Here is a 17,525-nt window from a genome sequence, read left to right as displayed (position 1 = left end):
TCTAATGTCTTTGGGGGGGGGGTACTTATAGATTGTGGCAAAATGTGAGATCAGCGCTACCTAGGGGACGTAGCAAGAACTATTGTCTACAGAAACAAACCCATCCCCCCTTCTCACCCTAATTTGTAGGTTATGTTGACTTCTCTTTCTGAAATAAATACATGAATAATAATAAACAATAAAACAAACCAAAAATCGAACAATATAAAATCTATCATCGATTAAATGCAATAAAATGTTTAAGTCTGTTGCAATCGATCTACCATAGAAAGATTCCAACAGACTTTAAAGTTTGATTGTTCGTTCTATCAGAACGATTTCAACAGACTTTAACATTGTATTGCATTTGATCGATGATCGATTTGATTTGGTTCCATTTGTAGTTTGTGTTATCGGTGAAAATCCATTATGAATCCAAGTACATCACACAAAAAAAAATAATTCTTGCAGCTACAGTGAACTTGAGCAGACGTGAGCGGACGAAAGAACTTCTATCGTCTGCTCAGGTTCATTTCGAATTCTGAATTCACACGATCGCCACCTAGGGGACGTAGAAATTACTATAATCCGTTCACCACTTTTCTATGGGACTGGGCACACCGTGCCTAAAACTGAGTAGATTTGACAATCGGTTCGAGTTTTATTAGTCGAAAACGTTTTTTTTTCTTTTAATAAAAAATTTGATTTTTTAACAAAAACGAATGCAATATGAAAAATATTGATGTAACTCCTGTAAAAAAACAAGAATCCAACCACCAAATTTGGACCACAATGAACAATAAAAAATTGTTATATTTTTATTTTATTGGAATAAAAATAAAAAAGACAAAAGAAAGAAAAAAGGAGGTGTAGTTGGCTGCCTTCTCATTTTTCTTTCCTCTTTTATATTTTTTAACGAAAATTAATTTTTTTTATTTTGTTCAGGTTACAATAGGAGTTTTTTTTGTTTGTTCTTTGTGGTCCAAATTTGGTCGTTGGACGTTAAATAGGATTTTTAATTTGGATTTTAATATAATTCAAATTTCTAAAATTATTGAAAATATTTCAAGAAGCAAAATTGCTTACTAAAAAAAAATATGGACAAACTAGTTGTAAAATATTTTTTGATAGCTTGCGTAGTTTTTATTGCAATCGTAAGAAATTTATTAAAAAACGAAAGTTTTTTTATAAAAAACAAGGTACGAAAAAAATGAATTGGAAAAAGTTGTTTATGAAAGCAAGATCGACAAATTTGTGATATATTTATTTTTGAAAGGACGCCTAATCTTTATTTTAATCATAAAAAATTTAATTTTTTGAAGAAGAATTCACCTGAATCAATCTAGAAACATTCTTTAAACCATTTTTTGATCGAACGTGCCTTTTTTATAAAAACAAAATAATAAAAATAGGTCTGTTTTCATATAAATAAAATTTGTGAATATTATAGAGTTGAACATAATTTAGAAAAGTGTGTATTTCGTACCAATTTTAATCGAATGCGTAGCAAAATACACCTTATGAGAATGTGTTTGTTAGAATTAAAGGAGCTTTAACAAAAGAGAATTAACAATCCCATAATTACAGTTCTCCATAGATTTAGTTTTAACTTTGAAAGGTCTTACGTAAAAAATAATTTCGTAGATTCCATCAAATGTCAACGTTTTAAGACCCCCTGAGTCAGAAAAAATAGTTTTCACGTCGGTGTTTGTCTTTCGTTGTCTAATATATACCGTATAACTTCTAAAAGACTCAAATTATCATTTGGCAACATTTTTAAGGGTCTAAAAAGAAAGGACAAGTTTGTTAGCCAGATATTTTGGATGAAAATTCAAAAAGCTGGAATATTTTGAATTTTGTTGAACCCATTTTTTCAAATTTAAAAATTCTAGGTACAGCTGTGCACACTACTCGAAAAATTAAAAAAATTATCCTTATAACTTTTTACGATAAACAGAAAATCTTAAAAGTTTCTATATCATTTAAAAAATAAAAAATAAAACGAAAATTCGAATGTTAACCAAAAAACGGATGATATAAAAAAGTCAAGAGAAGAAAAATATTCCTTTTTGAAAGCCCTACAAATTCATCATTACATCTTTTTGATTTTTTTTGTTTGAAAAATTGAAAATTCAAATTTTTTGAACAATGGTTCTTGTTTTATACGCCCACAAAAATGAATTGAGTTGAATTGAATTTTAAATAAAAAAAAGATTCTATTTACAGCAAAAGGATTGATTTTTTTACGCATTTAAGTACAAATAATTTCAATTGTACAAATAAATTTTTGTTCAAAAAGCTGAATTTTCAAAGTTAACAATTCAACTGAATAATTTACTTGAAAATTAATTGATAAGTTAAAAATTAAACTTTGTGATAAAAAATTATCATACCTTGCTAAAGAAATGTTTTTTTATTAAGAAATTATTTATTCTTTGATTCGAATATTCTGCTGTATGTTAAAAATTAATTTTTTTAGTTGAAGATTCACAATTTAATTTCAAAATATTCCAGAATAATAAAATTCGCGAAAAATAAATTAGCCGAAAAATATAAATAACGAATTGGAAAATTCCCCAAAAATACAATTCGCTTTATGCAGAAGATATTTTCATAAATTATATTTCAAATTTGAAGTGATGAAATTTTTTTTAATCGCAAATAAAGCTTTTTTTTAATTGGGCTAATAGTTTTTGTATTAATGCAAGTATTACAATAATCCAGTTCTTGTGTAGTTTTTCTGCGTTGAGAAATATTATTTTAATTGTTTCTGTATTAAATTTAAACAATTATTTAACAAAAATACATGTGACATCCAAAAATTTTAATTACAAGAAACAAAATTTCTTGAACCAAAGAATTTCGAAAAATTCTAAAAACAATTCGAATTGTTTCTAGAATTTCTGAAAAATCTGTCAACTAGAAAAAAATTTCTCCCAATATTTTTTTATGAATTTAAAAATGTTTTGAAGAGTTTTTCAAAAATTCTCATAAAATTTATTAAAAAAGAAAATCATTTTATATTTTTCTAGGGCTCTTGGATCTTTTTTAAATTCTTAAAAGCCTTCTGCATTTTTTTTAATCGTCAAAAATCTATATTTTGTATTACATTTTTGGAAATCGTCAAAAATTTTAAATCATTTTAGAAATGTTTTCAAAACTTTTATATGCAATTTTAAACTCATAGCATTTTTTTGAAAATTTATTTTTAAACCTTCCACAACTAAAAAACGTATCCTAAAATCTTTGTGAGTTTGTTTTTTAAATTCAACAAATCTTTTGAAATATTTAAAAATAAATGTAAGCATTCACGTCAAATTAATTTTTTTACAAAAATTACTTAAAATTTCCCAAGGAATCTTCGAAAAAATTGCGATTGTCTTAAAATGTTTCAAAATGCATCGAAACATACGAATTTCTAACAAAATAGGCGAATCTCAGTTAAAAAGATGAATTTTTTATCCAGATATCCACAAAATTGTTAAATTTTCTAAATTGAAGATATTAATTTTCACCAAAGTAGCTATTTTTTAAAATAAAGAGATAAATTTTAAAATCGAATCATGAATATTCAAACAAAAACTTAATTTTTAAAAAATTACTTTATTTTCAAAAAATTAGTTTAATTTTTAAACATGTAGTGGACTTTTTAACCGAACTGAAATGAATTCGATACCTTTATGATAAAGTACTGAATTCTTACCATATATGTATGATCGATAAGTTTCCAAAAATTACGAAATTTTTAAAATTTCCCAAAATTTTGAAATTCACAAAAATTTCTAGAATTACCAATAATTCCCAAAAAATCTAAAATAATCAAAAATTTAAGCTCCTTTGACATTATTTTCATTTACTCTCGATTTGCTAACAAAAAATGGAAATTAAAAGCAATTTATTAAATAAATTACACTAATTAGAAATCTTAAAAATGTGAAAGAAGGAAATAATAAATAATGTCATCTTCGTTTTCGAAAAATATTATGTTGTTTTTTTAAAATGTGGCGTTTATTTACGAAAATTTCTTATCAGTAAATCTGAGTTACCTGGTATCAAGAAAATATGGAACAAAGGGTTTCTACATTAAATTTGTAATGGATAAATAATGAAATGTAAAATATAATATAACATCAAAAAAATTTTTATCAAATAAATTTAATTGTTTCATTTAGAATTTTATATTTAATTATTTTACAAATTTTTATTTGTTCAAATTGGAAATATTTCTAATTAGCCTTCGGCTATTTTATTTCTAGAATTTTCATTTATCGAGAATTTTTAAATTCGGTAATTAAATATTTTGACGTAAGAACCATTTTTTATTTTTAATGTGTCCTTTTGATTAAAAGTTTCATTTTCAAAAAAGATATGAATTTTGAAATAAAATGATTATTCTTCGATTAAAACAGCGATTTCTTTTAAACATTTAAACCTTAAAACAAATATTCTATCATTATTAGTCCACATACAATAGGTTGATGTTCGAACAAAAGAAGATTTTTAACTTTTAATAAAAAATAGTTGATTATTTCTCCGAAATTGATGACATTTCTCTCAAAAACTGGTATTTTTAACAATAAAATAATAGCTTTTCTAACAAAACGGACGAAATAATAAAACCCTAAAGACAAACAAAATCAGTTTTTCCACTAAAACATTCTTTCTGTAAAAAAAAACTCAACAAATTTATACTTTTAGCTAGAAAATAATTCTTTATAGCGACAAAGTAAAAATTTATAATTACAAAATATTTTTTAAGTTAAAAATACATAAGATTTGAAATAAAAATATAATCTTCATTTAATCTTTGAATTTAATAATAAACTGTATGATTTATGAAACGCTGCAATTTAAACAATTTTAATTTAAAAAATTCCAATAAAAAAAACTCACCAACGATATCCAGATAAAGCGGAAATGTAAGAATTATAACGTAGGTAGCTGTCTTCATTTTTCATCTTATTATCAGAATAATTTCATGAACACCGGCTGAGAAAATTAGAATTTATTTACTACTATTTATTACTTTATCAGGTATGACTTTTCTATTTTTCTGTTGAATACGTAAACAACGAGAAAAAAAATTAATTTTCAAACAGTGAGTACAAGCAAATAGTCGTGTGACTATCAAATCATATTCGTTTGAAGTTTCTGAATTTCGTGCACATTAGGGTGACCTAAATTTTATTTCTTGAATTTTCATAGATGTCGCCCGGAAATTTGATAGAATCTGCAAAAAGTTAAATACTTATTTTTAAATATTGCTCCCATAAGTCGGTTTCATAGGGTTCCAAAATAACCCCATAAGTGAAAAAGTGGGTGTTGTGATTTTTTGGGGCTAACTATGATTTTTTGCAATTTTTTTAATAAAAATTATTTTTAATGCATAAAATACAACTTTATACTGATAGTTGGATGTTTAAATAAAATGTTAAAATAATTTATTATCGTTTTAGCAATTTTATCTTAAAATAAAGATAGAACTTCGCGGTTTTCTTAAAAATGTTCGAATTTTTGTCCAACCTTCTACTAGATTAAGAAGGTCAATTATTTTAATGTTAACAAACATAATTGTTCAAAAAATTTTGTTATTAGTTTTTATATTATGACCTTAAAATACTGCTAGAAAGTGCAGTTTTTCTGAAATTTTTAACTTTGTATCTACTCTTTACTTGAAGTGAAATGAATATTAAATAAAAGTTACCAAAATCATTTTTTAAACAATTTATGAACATTTTTAATAATGTTCAATTTAAATAATACTATAAATTAGAGGTTTTTTCTAACGTTCACAACCATTTTTACATTTTTCATTCAGAGTGAGTTAATAAATAATTCATTTCGGAAAATAATTATTTAAACAAATTATCATTGTTAATAACTATCTTCTTTATTAATGCTAAATAGTTGCTTTTTTCTGAATTGTTTAACATTTTACACAATTTTCACTTAGTAAAGTAATAAATACTGGTAGAGAAGTTGATTAAATATTTCATAATTGTTAATAAATATCCTCCCTTCGATAAACGCTAACAAGTTGCGTTTTTTTTAACTGATGTACTTTTTGGCACCGAAGAAGGAAATTTCCAAAAAATAGTTGAATTTAAGAAGAAAAAGATCAATTTTTAATTAGATAATTTAATTTTCTAAAAAAATAGATGAATTTTCAACCAGAAATATAAATTTTCAACAAAATAGTTATTTTCGTACAAATTTTTAATATTGAAGCCAAAGAGATGAATTTTATAAAAAAGAGTTAAATTGTCAACCAGAAAAATATCAATTTTGAAGCAACTAAAAAGTTAAATTTAGACAAAATAGTTTTTTTTTGGCTAATATTTTAAATCTTCAATAAAAAGAATTCATTTTTGTCAAATTTTTTACCAATTAGATTAATTTTTTACGATAAAAACGAATATTCTACAAAATACGTGATTTTTTAACTATAAAAAATACATTATAACCCAAAAATAAAATAGTTAAAACTTAAGTTTAAAAATGTCTGTTTCAACAAAAATACGAACTTTTGACCAGTTTAATTTAAGTAATAAATATGACTTTTTATTAGAAAAAACGAATTTTCAAACAAAATAGTTAAATTTAAAAATAAATAATTCACTTTTCAAACGAACAGTTTTATTTTATATCCAAGTAGTAGAATCTTGAACGGAAAATATTAATCATATAACAATAAAGTGAATATTCATACAAACAGTTCAATTTTCGACCAAATTGTTGAATTTTAAAACAAAACAAAAATTGAATTGAATTCAATATTAAATAAAAGTTCCCAAAATTATTTTTGAAACAATTTATCAACATTTTTAATAATGTTCAATTTAAATAATACTATAAATTAGAGGTTTTTTCTAACGTTCACAACTATTTGTACATTTTTCATTCAGAGTCAGTTAATAAATAATTCATTTCGAAAAATAATTATTTAAACAAATTATCATTGTTAATAACTATCTTCTTCTTTATTAATGCTAAATAGTTGCTGTTTTTCTGAATTGTTTAACATTGTACACAATTTTCACTTACTAAAGTAATAAATACTGGTAGAGAAGTTGATTAAATAATTCATAATTTTTAATAACTATCCTCCCTTCGATAAGCGCTAAAAAGTTGCGTTTTTTTAACTCATGTACTTTTTTGCATTTTTCAATTACGAGACTTCCATAAACCACAACGTCCAGTTTTAGCCCCCCCCCCCCCCCCCCCATAAGGAAATCACGTGATTCATGCAAAGCCTTTTAGTGACTGAATAATTAATACGAGTTTACAATCATGTTTATTTAAACAATTGATTACTGTTCATAACTATATTCTCTTAGAGCAATGCTAGAATTTTTTTCCGAAATATTGAGTTTAGCTTTGACTTTATAATTATGAGCAAATAATAAGTGAAGCTCAACAAAAATAATTTTTCAAATAGTGAAGTACTTTTTTAAATAAATTATTTCTGCTTTGTTCCGAATATTTGAAAAAATTAAACTGAAAAAAACGATCCTACAGAAAATCATATTTTTATATCAGCCCCCCCCCCCCCCGCACACCGTTCTTCATAAAAAATATATCCAAGAAAAAGAATGGGACTTTTTAACATATTTTTTTTATCTAATCTTTAATTATTATTAAACCGCAAATTTCCAGCGCTGATCAAAAATTTAAAAATGTAAGAAAAATCTGCAAATATCCCGCATTCATATAGATGAAGATAATTATTAACAACAATTATTTGCCTAAACAATCTCTTTTGCTGAATTTAATTAACTGCTAGAACATTTCAAGTTAAAAATAGACAAATAATTAAAGCTTTCAGAAGAAACTGCAACTTTCTACTGTGAAGCAAAGAAAATATTATTAACAATAATAATACATTTTTTATACAATTAATGTTTTTGAGTTAAATAAATTTTTACTTTGCTTTAATTGCAAAAGTTGATCAATTGTTAAAGAATTAAAAAAAAAGCCGGAACAACCTAGTACTAATACAGAAGAATATTATACCTGTAAACAACAATAATTTGTGTAAGGAATTATTTCTGTCATAATAAATAAAATATTAACTCAATCCAAGTGAACGGCGACTAAAAAATTGGAAATCTCAGTGAAAAACGCTATTTTAAACATTATTTGAAGATAATATTAATACCAATAATGATAAATTGTTCAACCATTTACTTTTTTTAAATTAATGAACTATTACCTCACTCTAATTTAAATGTGGACAAAAAATGGATTTTTTTTAGAAATTCGTGACCTTTAATCTCAATTCGAATAGAAAATTTCTGAAAACAATAATAAATTGCTTTAAAGATGTATCTATACATTTAATTAATGTTATTTTTTTTATGGATAATACGTGTTGATCTTCATATAGATTGCGCCACCTCTAAATATCTTTTTTTTTTCTTCAAATGCTATTTGCAGACAATTTCCGAAACTCTTAATAAATCGGGGTTCTGGTGTAAGTTTTTACTGACAGCAAAACAATCAATAATTTTTTTTCTCAAGTGGGAAGATACATTTTTTTAATACTGATTTTTATTTCTAAATTGTGCACAACATCTACAATTTTAATTTCGACGCAATTCCTTATACTTGTGAGATTAATTTTTTAAATATATAAAAATTTTATATTTTTTGATTTTATGGTTTTGACCAAGTTGAATGTAGTATATAATTTGATGTTAATACTTTTTTGTCTAGTGGTCTATAATCCATATTTTTCTTTTATTCAAAAAATATTGATTAAATTTCAAACAAAAAAAAAAACAGAAATTTACAACCAGAAAGTTACTTTTCAATGAAGATATATTAATTTTTAATGAAGTAGTTAAATGTTCAACTAAAAATTTTTAACTTGTATCTAAAATAGAAATTGTCAGTTTTAAGCTAAAAAAAACTAATTTCCAACCGAAGAAATGAATTTCCAAAAAATAGTTGAATATAAAAAGAAAAAGTTCAATTTCTAATTAAATAATTTCATTCTCTAACAAAGTGGATGAGTTTTCAACCAGAAATATTAATTTTCAACAAAATAGTTATTTTCGTACAAATTTTTAATAGTCAAGCCAAAAAGATGAATTTTATAAAAAAGAGTTAAATTGTCAACCAGAAAATTATCAATTTTAAAGCGACTAAAAAGTCAATTTTAGAAAAAATAGTTGTTTTCGGCTAATATTATAAATCTTTTATAAAAAGAATTAATTTTTGTCAATTTTCTACCAAATTGTTGAATTTTCAAACAAAACAAAATTCGTAAAAAACAGTGTAATTTTCAATTTTTTTAAGAATTTGTTTAGTAAACAACGTATTTTAAGCAAAATAATTCCATTTTCAGCCATAGATAAATTTTCAACTTAAATGAAGAATCTTCCAAAAAACGAATTTTTAAGATACGAGTTCGATATTTAACAAACAAGTTTAATTTTATATTTAAAATCTCAATTTGAAAATTAAAATATCAATTTAAAATTTTAAATATTAATTTTAAATTTCAAATATAAATTTGTTATATATAACATAAATTTAAAACCAAAAATGAAACAGTGACATTTTCAGTTAAGAAAATGACTTCTCAGCTAAACAAAAAACATATTTTAAGCAAAATAATTTAATTTGCAACTAGAGATGAATTTTGCACTTCAATTAATATTCCTAAAAAAAGGACATTTTTAAGATACTAGTTCAACATTTAAAAAAAATGGAATTTTCTATTTTAAAAATCACTCTAAATTTGATTACCAATTTTCAAATTAGAATATGAATTTAAAATATCAATTTTGTACCGAAAATGAGACAGTTACTTTTTGATTTAGAAAAAATAAATCTCAACCATAACAAAAACCTATTTTAAGCAAACTAATTCAATTTTCAACTCAAGATAAATTTGTAAAATAAATAAAAAATCTTGAAAAAGATATGAATTTTGATGAGACGAATTCAATTTTTAATATATAATATTAATTTTGAAGCAAGAATGAAACAGTTTTATTTTTATTTCGGCAAATGAATTTTCAACTATAAGAAACAATGTACTTTAAGAAAAATAATTCAAATAACAATATAAATTTTAAATATAAATTATCAACTAAAGATAAAATTGCGAAATAAATAAAGAATCTTGAAAAAAAAGTGAGTTTTGAAGAAAGGAATTCAGTATTTAACAAACGAGTTGAATTTTAAGTTTAAAATATCAATTTTTAATTTATAATATACATTTCCAATTTAAACTATAAGTGTTAAATTCATAATATTAATTTTGAACCAAAAATAAAACAGTTATATTTTTATTTCGGCCTATTAATTTTTCACAGAAAGAATTTTCAAACGGAGATGAATTTTCAATTTAAATCAAGAATCTTCAGATAAAATGAATTTTAAAGAGACGAGTTCTATACTCAACCAGCGGCTTGAATTTTCAATATAAAATGTAAAATTTCAATTTGAAATATAAATTTTCGATTTCAAATATAAATTTTCAATGTCAAATATAAATGTTTGATTTGAAATCACATTTTCATTAAAGAGAATGAGTTTTTAAAAGAAAAAAAATGCATTTTCAACGAAATAGTTTAATTTTCAAACAGAGATGAAGTTTTAAATTAAATTAAGAAACTTAAAATTAAATGAATTTTCAAGAGACGAGTACAACATTCAACAAAGGAATTGACTTTTCTATTTAAAATATCAATTTTGAGTTTCGAATATAAATTATTAATTTAAAATATATGTTTTTGATTTATGATTTAAGTTTTGAACCAAACATAAAACAGTTACATTTTCATTTCGGAAAAAAAATTCTCAACCAAAAAAAAACGTATTTTAACCAAAATAACTAAATTTTCAGTCTAGAAATTAATTTTGAACTTTAATTGAGAAACTTTAAAAAAAACTAATTTTTGAGATACGAGTTCAACATTTTAAAAAAAGTTGAATTTTCAGTTTTAAATATCATTCTAAATTTAAATGTAAATTTTCAATTTAAAATATAAATTTTTTATTTAAAATATAAGTTTTCAGTTTGAAATATAATTTTTCAATTTAAAATATCAATTTTAAACAAAAAATGAGACAGTTACATTTTCATTGAGAAAAATTAATTTTCAGCCAAAACCAAAACTTATTTTAAGCCAACTTTAAAAAGATATGAATGTTGAAGAGTCGAATTCACTATTTAACAAACGAGTTAAATTTTCAATTTGAAATGTCAATTTTTAATTTAAAATATACATTTCCAATTTAAACTATAAGTTTTAATTTATAATATTAATTTTGAAACAAAAATGTAACAGTAATATTTTTATTTCGGCAAAATAATCCCCCTCTCCTCCAAAAAACAACGTATTTTAAGAAAAATGATTCAATTTTTAAACAGTGATAAATTTTCAACTTAAATTAAGAATCTTCAAATAAAATAAATTTTCAAGAGACAAGTTCAACATTTAACAAACGGCTCGAATTTTCTATATAAAATATCAATTTTCAATTTCAAATATCAATATTTAATTTAAAATGTCAATTTTAAATTTCGAATATCAATTATCAATTTCAAGTATAAATTTAAAAATTTAAAATAATTATTTTGAACTATGCATGAAACCGTCACATTTTCATTAAAGAGAATTAATTTAAAAAAAAAAGAATGATTAAAAAGAAATAGTTTCATTTTTAGACAGAGATGAATTTTCAACATAAATTAAGAATCTTCAAATAAAAAGGAATTTTCGAGAGCCGAGATTAAAGTTCAACAAACGGCTCGAAATATCTATATAAAATATCAATTTTTAGTTTCAAATGTAAATTAATAATTTAAAATATACATTAAAATTACATTAAATTAAAATTAAAATGTAATTTTTGAACCAAAAATAAAACAATTTCATTTTCATTTTGGCGAATTCATTCTCAACCCAGAAAAAAGTATTTTAAGCAAAGAAGTTCAATTTTAAAATAGCCATGAATTTTCAACTCAAATGAAGAATCCTCAAATAAAATGAATTTTCAAAAAAAGAGTTCAAGATTCAAAAACCCAGTTTAGTTTTTAATAAACAACTTGGAAAAATTGTTTTAATTATAAAATATATATTATAAGAAAATAAAGATTATAGGTTATTTTTTACACAGTTAAACATAAATAAAAACAAAATACTGAAAGACTTTTTTTTTTTAATTTTTCAGAAAGTTATCAATGTTCGGATTGTATTCTTTTTGCCCTTGGTACTTTCATCTTTCTTCTTTCTCACTCTACTTTAATAATGAAGGAGAAATGAGGGCGTGGACCCTCTTCCCAATCTTTTGCCTCCGGGGCGAAATGGTAATTTTACACGCTACAAAGATTTCTGAACTGATCGAGCGTGAAGTTTGGAAAAGTGCTCCCTATCCTATGTACCTACCCTCTCGAACAATCAAATTACGTTTCTGCACTTTTTATTTTTCCTTTTAGTCACAGAATGAAATGGATTAATATCTATGTAAATACCACGAGAGTGAACTTTTTTAAATTATGCATACAAATTCTGAAAATTTATAATAATAATATTACATTTTTCATTTTTATATCAAATTTGATCTCATTATATATTAAATCAATGTCACACCTATTTTTTGAATATTGCTGAAACTTTCTTTATGATGTGATTGACAAACAGTTGCCGGAAAATAATTTTTAAAATAGTAATTTAAGTATTCTATTTTTGTTAAAAAATGTGTCTTTCTTAATTAATAATTAATTATTATGGTTGAAAATATATCATTATCAAAATTCAACTCATTGGTTGAAAGTTAAAATACTTTATGAAAAATTAATTTTATTGCTTTAAGATTCATCAATTTATTTAACCATTCATTTCTTTAGTTGAAGTTCAACCTAAGAAATTTTGATAAAAATAATTTTTTTTAATTCAAAGTTTAATTATTCCATTTTTTGGTGTTGAAAATTTTTCCTTTTCACTTGTAAATATATGTATTTTAAAGAAATTTGTATTTTTTCAGTAGAAAATTAATCTTCTTGAAAACTCATCATTTTAGTTAAAATTTTAACAATTTCGTAAAGAATTTGATTTTTATTTCTGGTTCAAAGTCAGTTTTTTCAAATTAAAATAGAAGTATTCAATTTTTGATTGAAAATGCATCTTCTTCTAGATCAAAACTTAAATTTTTAATTGAAAATTTATTTATGCTTACAAAAATTCTACCTTTTGCTGGAAAATTAACTTTCTGTTTGACAATTGATTTCCTTGGTTACAAATTTTGCCATTTTATTAATAATTTATTTTTCTTGGTCAGCAGTATACCTGTTCCATTTTTAATTAAAAATGTATTTTTTTGAATTGAAAATGAATGTATGGTGGAAAATTCGGCTTTTTTGGTAGAACATTAATCTTCGTGTTTCAAAATTCAACTATTTGGTCAACAACATTTTTTTTGTAAAAATTATATTTTGAACTGAAAATGTAACTATTGGATTTCTGGGTAAAAATTACCATTCTTAATTTACAATTTATACAAATTCTGAAACTTTATAATAATAAAATTACATCTTTTATTTTCAAATAATTTTATATCTTTTATTTTTATATAATATTGCATCATATTATTTATGACATTAATATTACATCTATTTCTGGAATAAAATTTAGCATTTATCAATTGAATGATTGCCAAAATATTGTACACATAGTTTAAAAATTATACTATTTTCATGAAAATTGAACTATTTTGTTGAAAATTATTTTTTAAATAGAAATTTAAGTACTCTATTTTTGATCAACAATTCTTTTTTAATTAAAAATTCATCGTTTTTATTGAAATTTTATTATTGTCAGGATTCAACTAATTGGTTGCAAGTTCAACTATTTTATTAAAAATTAATTTTCTAGGTTGAACATTAACCATTTTATTTTTAGCCATTTATTTTTTCTGTTAAAGTTTAACCGAATAAATGTTGATAAAAATTAATTGTTTCAACTCAAAATTGAATTATTCAGTTTTTGGGTTTTAAACGTTTATATTTTTTACTTGTAAATATATTACTTTAAAACGAACTTAAATCTTCGTGTTTAAAAATTCAACTACTTTGTGACAAAAATTAAAGTGCAAAAAATTTGTTTTCAACGAAAAATTAACTATTGGATTTTTAAAAAAAATTACCATTTTTAATTGATTTTGGTTGGAAATTTGTTTTTGAACGGAAAATACAATTATTCTATTTTTGTTTAAAAATTCAATTTGTTGTGTTAAAACTTCTTGTGTTTTGTTGAAAAGTCTAAAATTAATCTTTGCTTAAAAATGAATTATTTGGTAACAAACTATTTATTGGCTTAGAGTGTTATTATTTTAGTTAAAAATTAAACTATTTAGTTAGATTTGTTTGTTTTCCAAATTAATTATTTTTTCAAAATTAAACTTAAATATTTAATTTTTGGTTGAAATCGTTTTTTTTTGGATTAGGGTTTATTTATTTAAATGTGAATATCACTGTTCAATTTTTGGTTTGAAATACATCATTTGTAGTTGAAAACGCAACTAGTTGTTTAATAATTCTTTTATATTGTGAAAAATGCGATCTTTTTGGTAAAACATAAATGATTTTAGTTAAAATCGTGTTTTGAATTCAAGATTCATCTTTTCATTGAAAATAAAACTTTTTCACTAAAAATTTATTCATATTGTAGAATATCTAAATTTGTTGGTGCAAAATTAATTTTTTTGGTTGAAAATTAATTTCTTTTGTAAAAAATCAACTATTTGACAAAATAAAATTTTGATACAATATCCTCTAACTTTTAATATCCTTGCATATAATTTTTTTTAGTAAGCCTTTTTTTAATATTAGGATACCTCCCCCTTTTTTTAAAAAACCATCAGATTTCCCCAAACTTAACTCCTCGCAAATCGTCTTACGTAATTTGTGGACAAACAATTATTAATTATGTCATTAAAAAACATTAATAACAAATAAACATTTTGTTGCAATATAAAAAATAAATTTTCATCAATATTCGATCCGAATAATGCATAATCGCCGCCCTTGACGGTACTATGTTTTTGTAATTAAATTTCTGAATACGACAGTCTTAACAGGCTCAGATAATATTAATAATACTATTCTACATTATTTTTGGAAAGCTCTCGTACAATAAATTAATAATGCAATATCCCTTTATTTATTGTGGCATTTTTTTAGGAAAACACTGCCTTGCTGCAGTTACTCTGCTGCGGGCACAGGTTTGGCCGGAAGTTCTGTCCTAGTACGAGTTGACACACGACCCGGAAGTGCGAATTCCGGAAGTTACGCGACCATCGCTGACATGGAGCCACTTTACGCCAGGCCGTGTGGTTCGCGGGCGAGTTACTACGCTGCGAGCCATGTAACACACCTGAGCCAGGTAGGTAACCCAAAATTATTTCTCTCGGCCACTTTTATTCTCGAAAAGAATGCATTCTGAAGCAGCAAAATTTTTGATAAATTATGGGCATGATATCTTTACTGCTGCCGCTAAAAGAAAGAGCCTCTTTTCGCATTTATTTTTTTCTCCCTCTTAAACCTAGTAACAACACACGTGCAGAAATTTTCCATTCTTTCCCTATTTGAAGTTGGGTTTTGATAAGGACCCCTGTCAGAATATCTAGACTAGCAGAAACTAGTTAGGGCTCCTATTTAAATGTCTAGTACAATGAAACTGTTTGGGCCCCTATCAGAATATCTATTGTAAAGGAAATTGGTCGGGGCCCCTATTAGAATATCTAGTCTAGAAACTTATTAAGGCCCCTATCAGAATATCTAGTCTAGAAGAAACTGGTTGGGGCCCCTATCCAAATATCTAGTCTAAAAAAACTTGCTGAGGCCCCTATCAGAATATGTAGTCTAAAAGAACTGGTCGGGGCCCTAATTAGAATATCAAGTCTAGAAAAAACTGGTTAAGGCCTCTATCAGAATATCTAGTCAAAAAGAAACTTGTTTGGGCCCCTATCATAATATCTAATTTAGAGGATATTGATTTAGCCCCTATCAAAATATCTAGTCTGGAAAAAACTGGTTAAGGCCCCTATCAGATTATCTAGTCTAGAAAAAACTATTTAAGGCCCCTATCTGAATATCTAGTCTAGGAAAATTTGGTTGGGGCCCGATCAGAATATCTAGTCTAGAAGAAACTGATTGGGGCCCTGATCAGATTAACTTGTGTAAAATATACTGGTTAGGGCCTGTTTCAGAATGTCTAGTCTAGACAAAATTGTTTGGGGCCCCCATCAGAATATCCACTCTAGAAAAAACTGATTGGGGCCCCTATCAGAATATCTAGTCTAGAAAAAACGGATAGTGCCCTACCAGGTTGTAGTGAAGAATTCCATGCTTTGTATAGGTATGGTATCTGATGGGGCCCCGACCAGAGAACTCCTAAAATCTTATGTTGCCTAAAATATGATATTGTGGTTTTTGAAGGTTCCAGTATGCAGAAATAATGTTTTTATGATTACTTACACTCGTTATTCATTAAAACTTGATTTACGGCACTAATAAATATTTTCTTTAGAGTCAGGTAGATATTTTTTAGTTGAAGTTAGATAATTTATGTCAAGTAGAGGTGGACCGTATGCTTGTTTTAATAAAAAAAATTATAAGTCCCACCTTTATAAAAAATGTTAAATGCTTAGAAAAAATTACATTTCAGGTTTCGGTTATATATATATATATATATGGTGTTTTCACTTTTTTAAGCAGTAGGTTATGAGGATAGCTTCCTCATCGAGTTCCAACTGGTCGGTTACGCACAGTGGTTAAAATTAACCAAAATGTTTGAATGAAATTTTAATTTTTTAAATTATCAATGATATTTGGAGCGTATACGTCATATGATGTTGAACGGATAAAAGTACGGGCTGCCAGTAGCGTGACAGTACACTATAGTGGGGCTGATCCCACTACAAACTCTACTAGAAAGTCTAGTAGGCCCCCCGGGGCTTTAGGGTTAGGATCTAGATAGGGCTCTGACTAGTTTCACCCACTATAGCTCGACTAGAGATAGAGAAAACTAGTCAGAGCCCAACTAGAGGCCTTTCGAAATTTCTGCACATGATAAATCACAAAAGAAAAAATTTCTAGTATTTTTGAAGTTCTTTTGAATTTGTTGACACTATTTATTTTTGTGCTGACAAACTATACATTTAGTAGAAAATAATAATAAATAAACCTCAAAATCTGTGAATGAACTGCTTCAAAATTCGCCATTTTCGTTTGTTTTTCTGTATAGGAATCCAATCAGGGATCTGGCAGGGTGCCGCACAGTAGGTCAAAATGACTTTTTTTGTTTGAAATAAAGTATAGCCCACACAGATTGCCTGATTTGGACTAAAAAAATTGAAAAATAGCTGATAAGAGTTTTCAATTTTTTTATAAATAAACAAAAATAACGACAAAAATAGTCATTTTTCCATATCTGTGGTAAACTTCAATGTCGTCAAATATCAAATATTACATTTTCCGTTGAGAATTTATGTTTTTTAAAGAAAATTCAACTGCTTGGCTGAAAGTTTAA

General features: G+C 24.8%; 1 protein-coding gene across 1 annotated transcript in view; it reads left to right on the top strand.

Annotated features, from left to right (window-relative positions):
- Window positions 1-17,525, top strand: part of LOC117178415 (tyrosine-protein kinase RYK-like) — a 102,475-nt gene that overhangs the window by 44,328 nt on the left and 40,622 nt on the right. The window contains exon 4 of the mRNA XM_033369842.1: window positions 15,176-15,377. Within this exon, the coding sequence (XP_033225733.1) occupies window positions 15,176-15,377 (202 nt within the window). The remainder of the gene's footprint in view (window positions 1-15,175; window positions 15,378-17,525) is intronic.

This window comes from Belonocnema kinseyi, chromosome 8 (genome assembly GCF_010883055.1).
Source record: "Belonocnema kinseyi isolate 2016_QV_RU_SX_M_011 chromosome 8, B_treatae_v1, whole genome shotgun sequence".
In the NCBI taxonomy this organism is placed as follows: domain Eukaryota; kingdom Metazoa; phylum Arthropoda; class Insecta; order Hymenoptera; family Cynipidae; genus Belonocnema; species Belonocnema kinseyi.
Note: the sequence above shows the minus strand (reverse complement) of the source record. Positions and strands in the feature narration are given on the sequence as shown.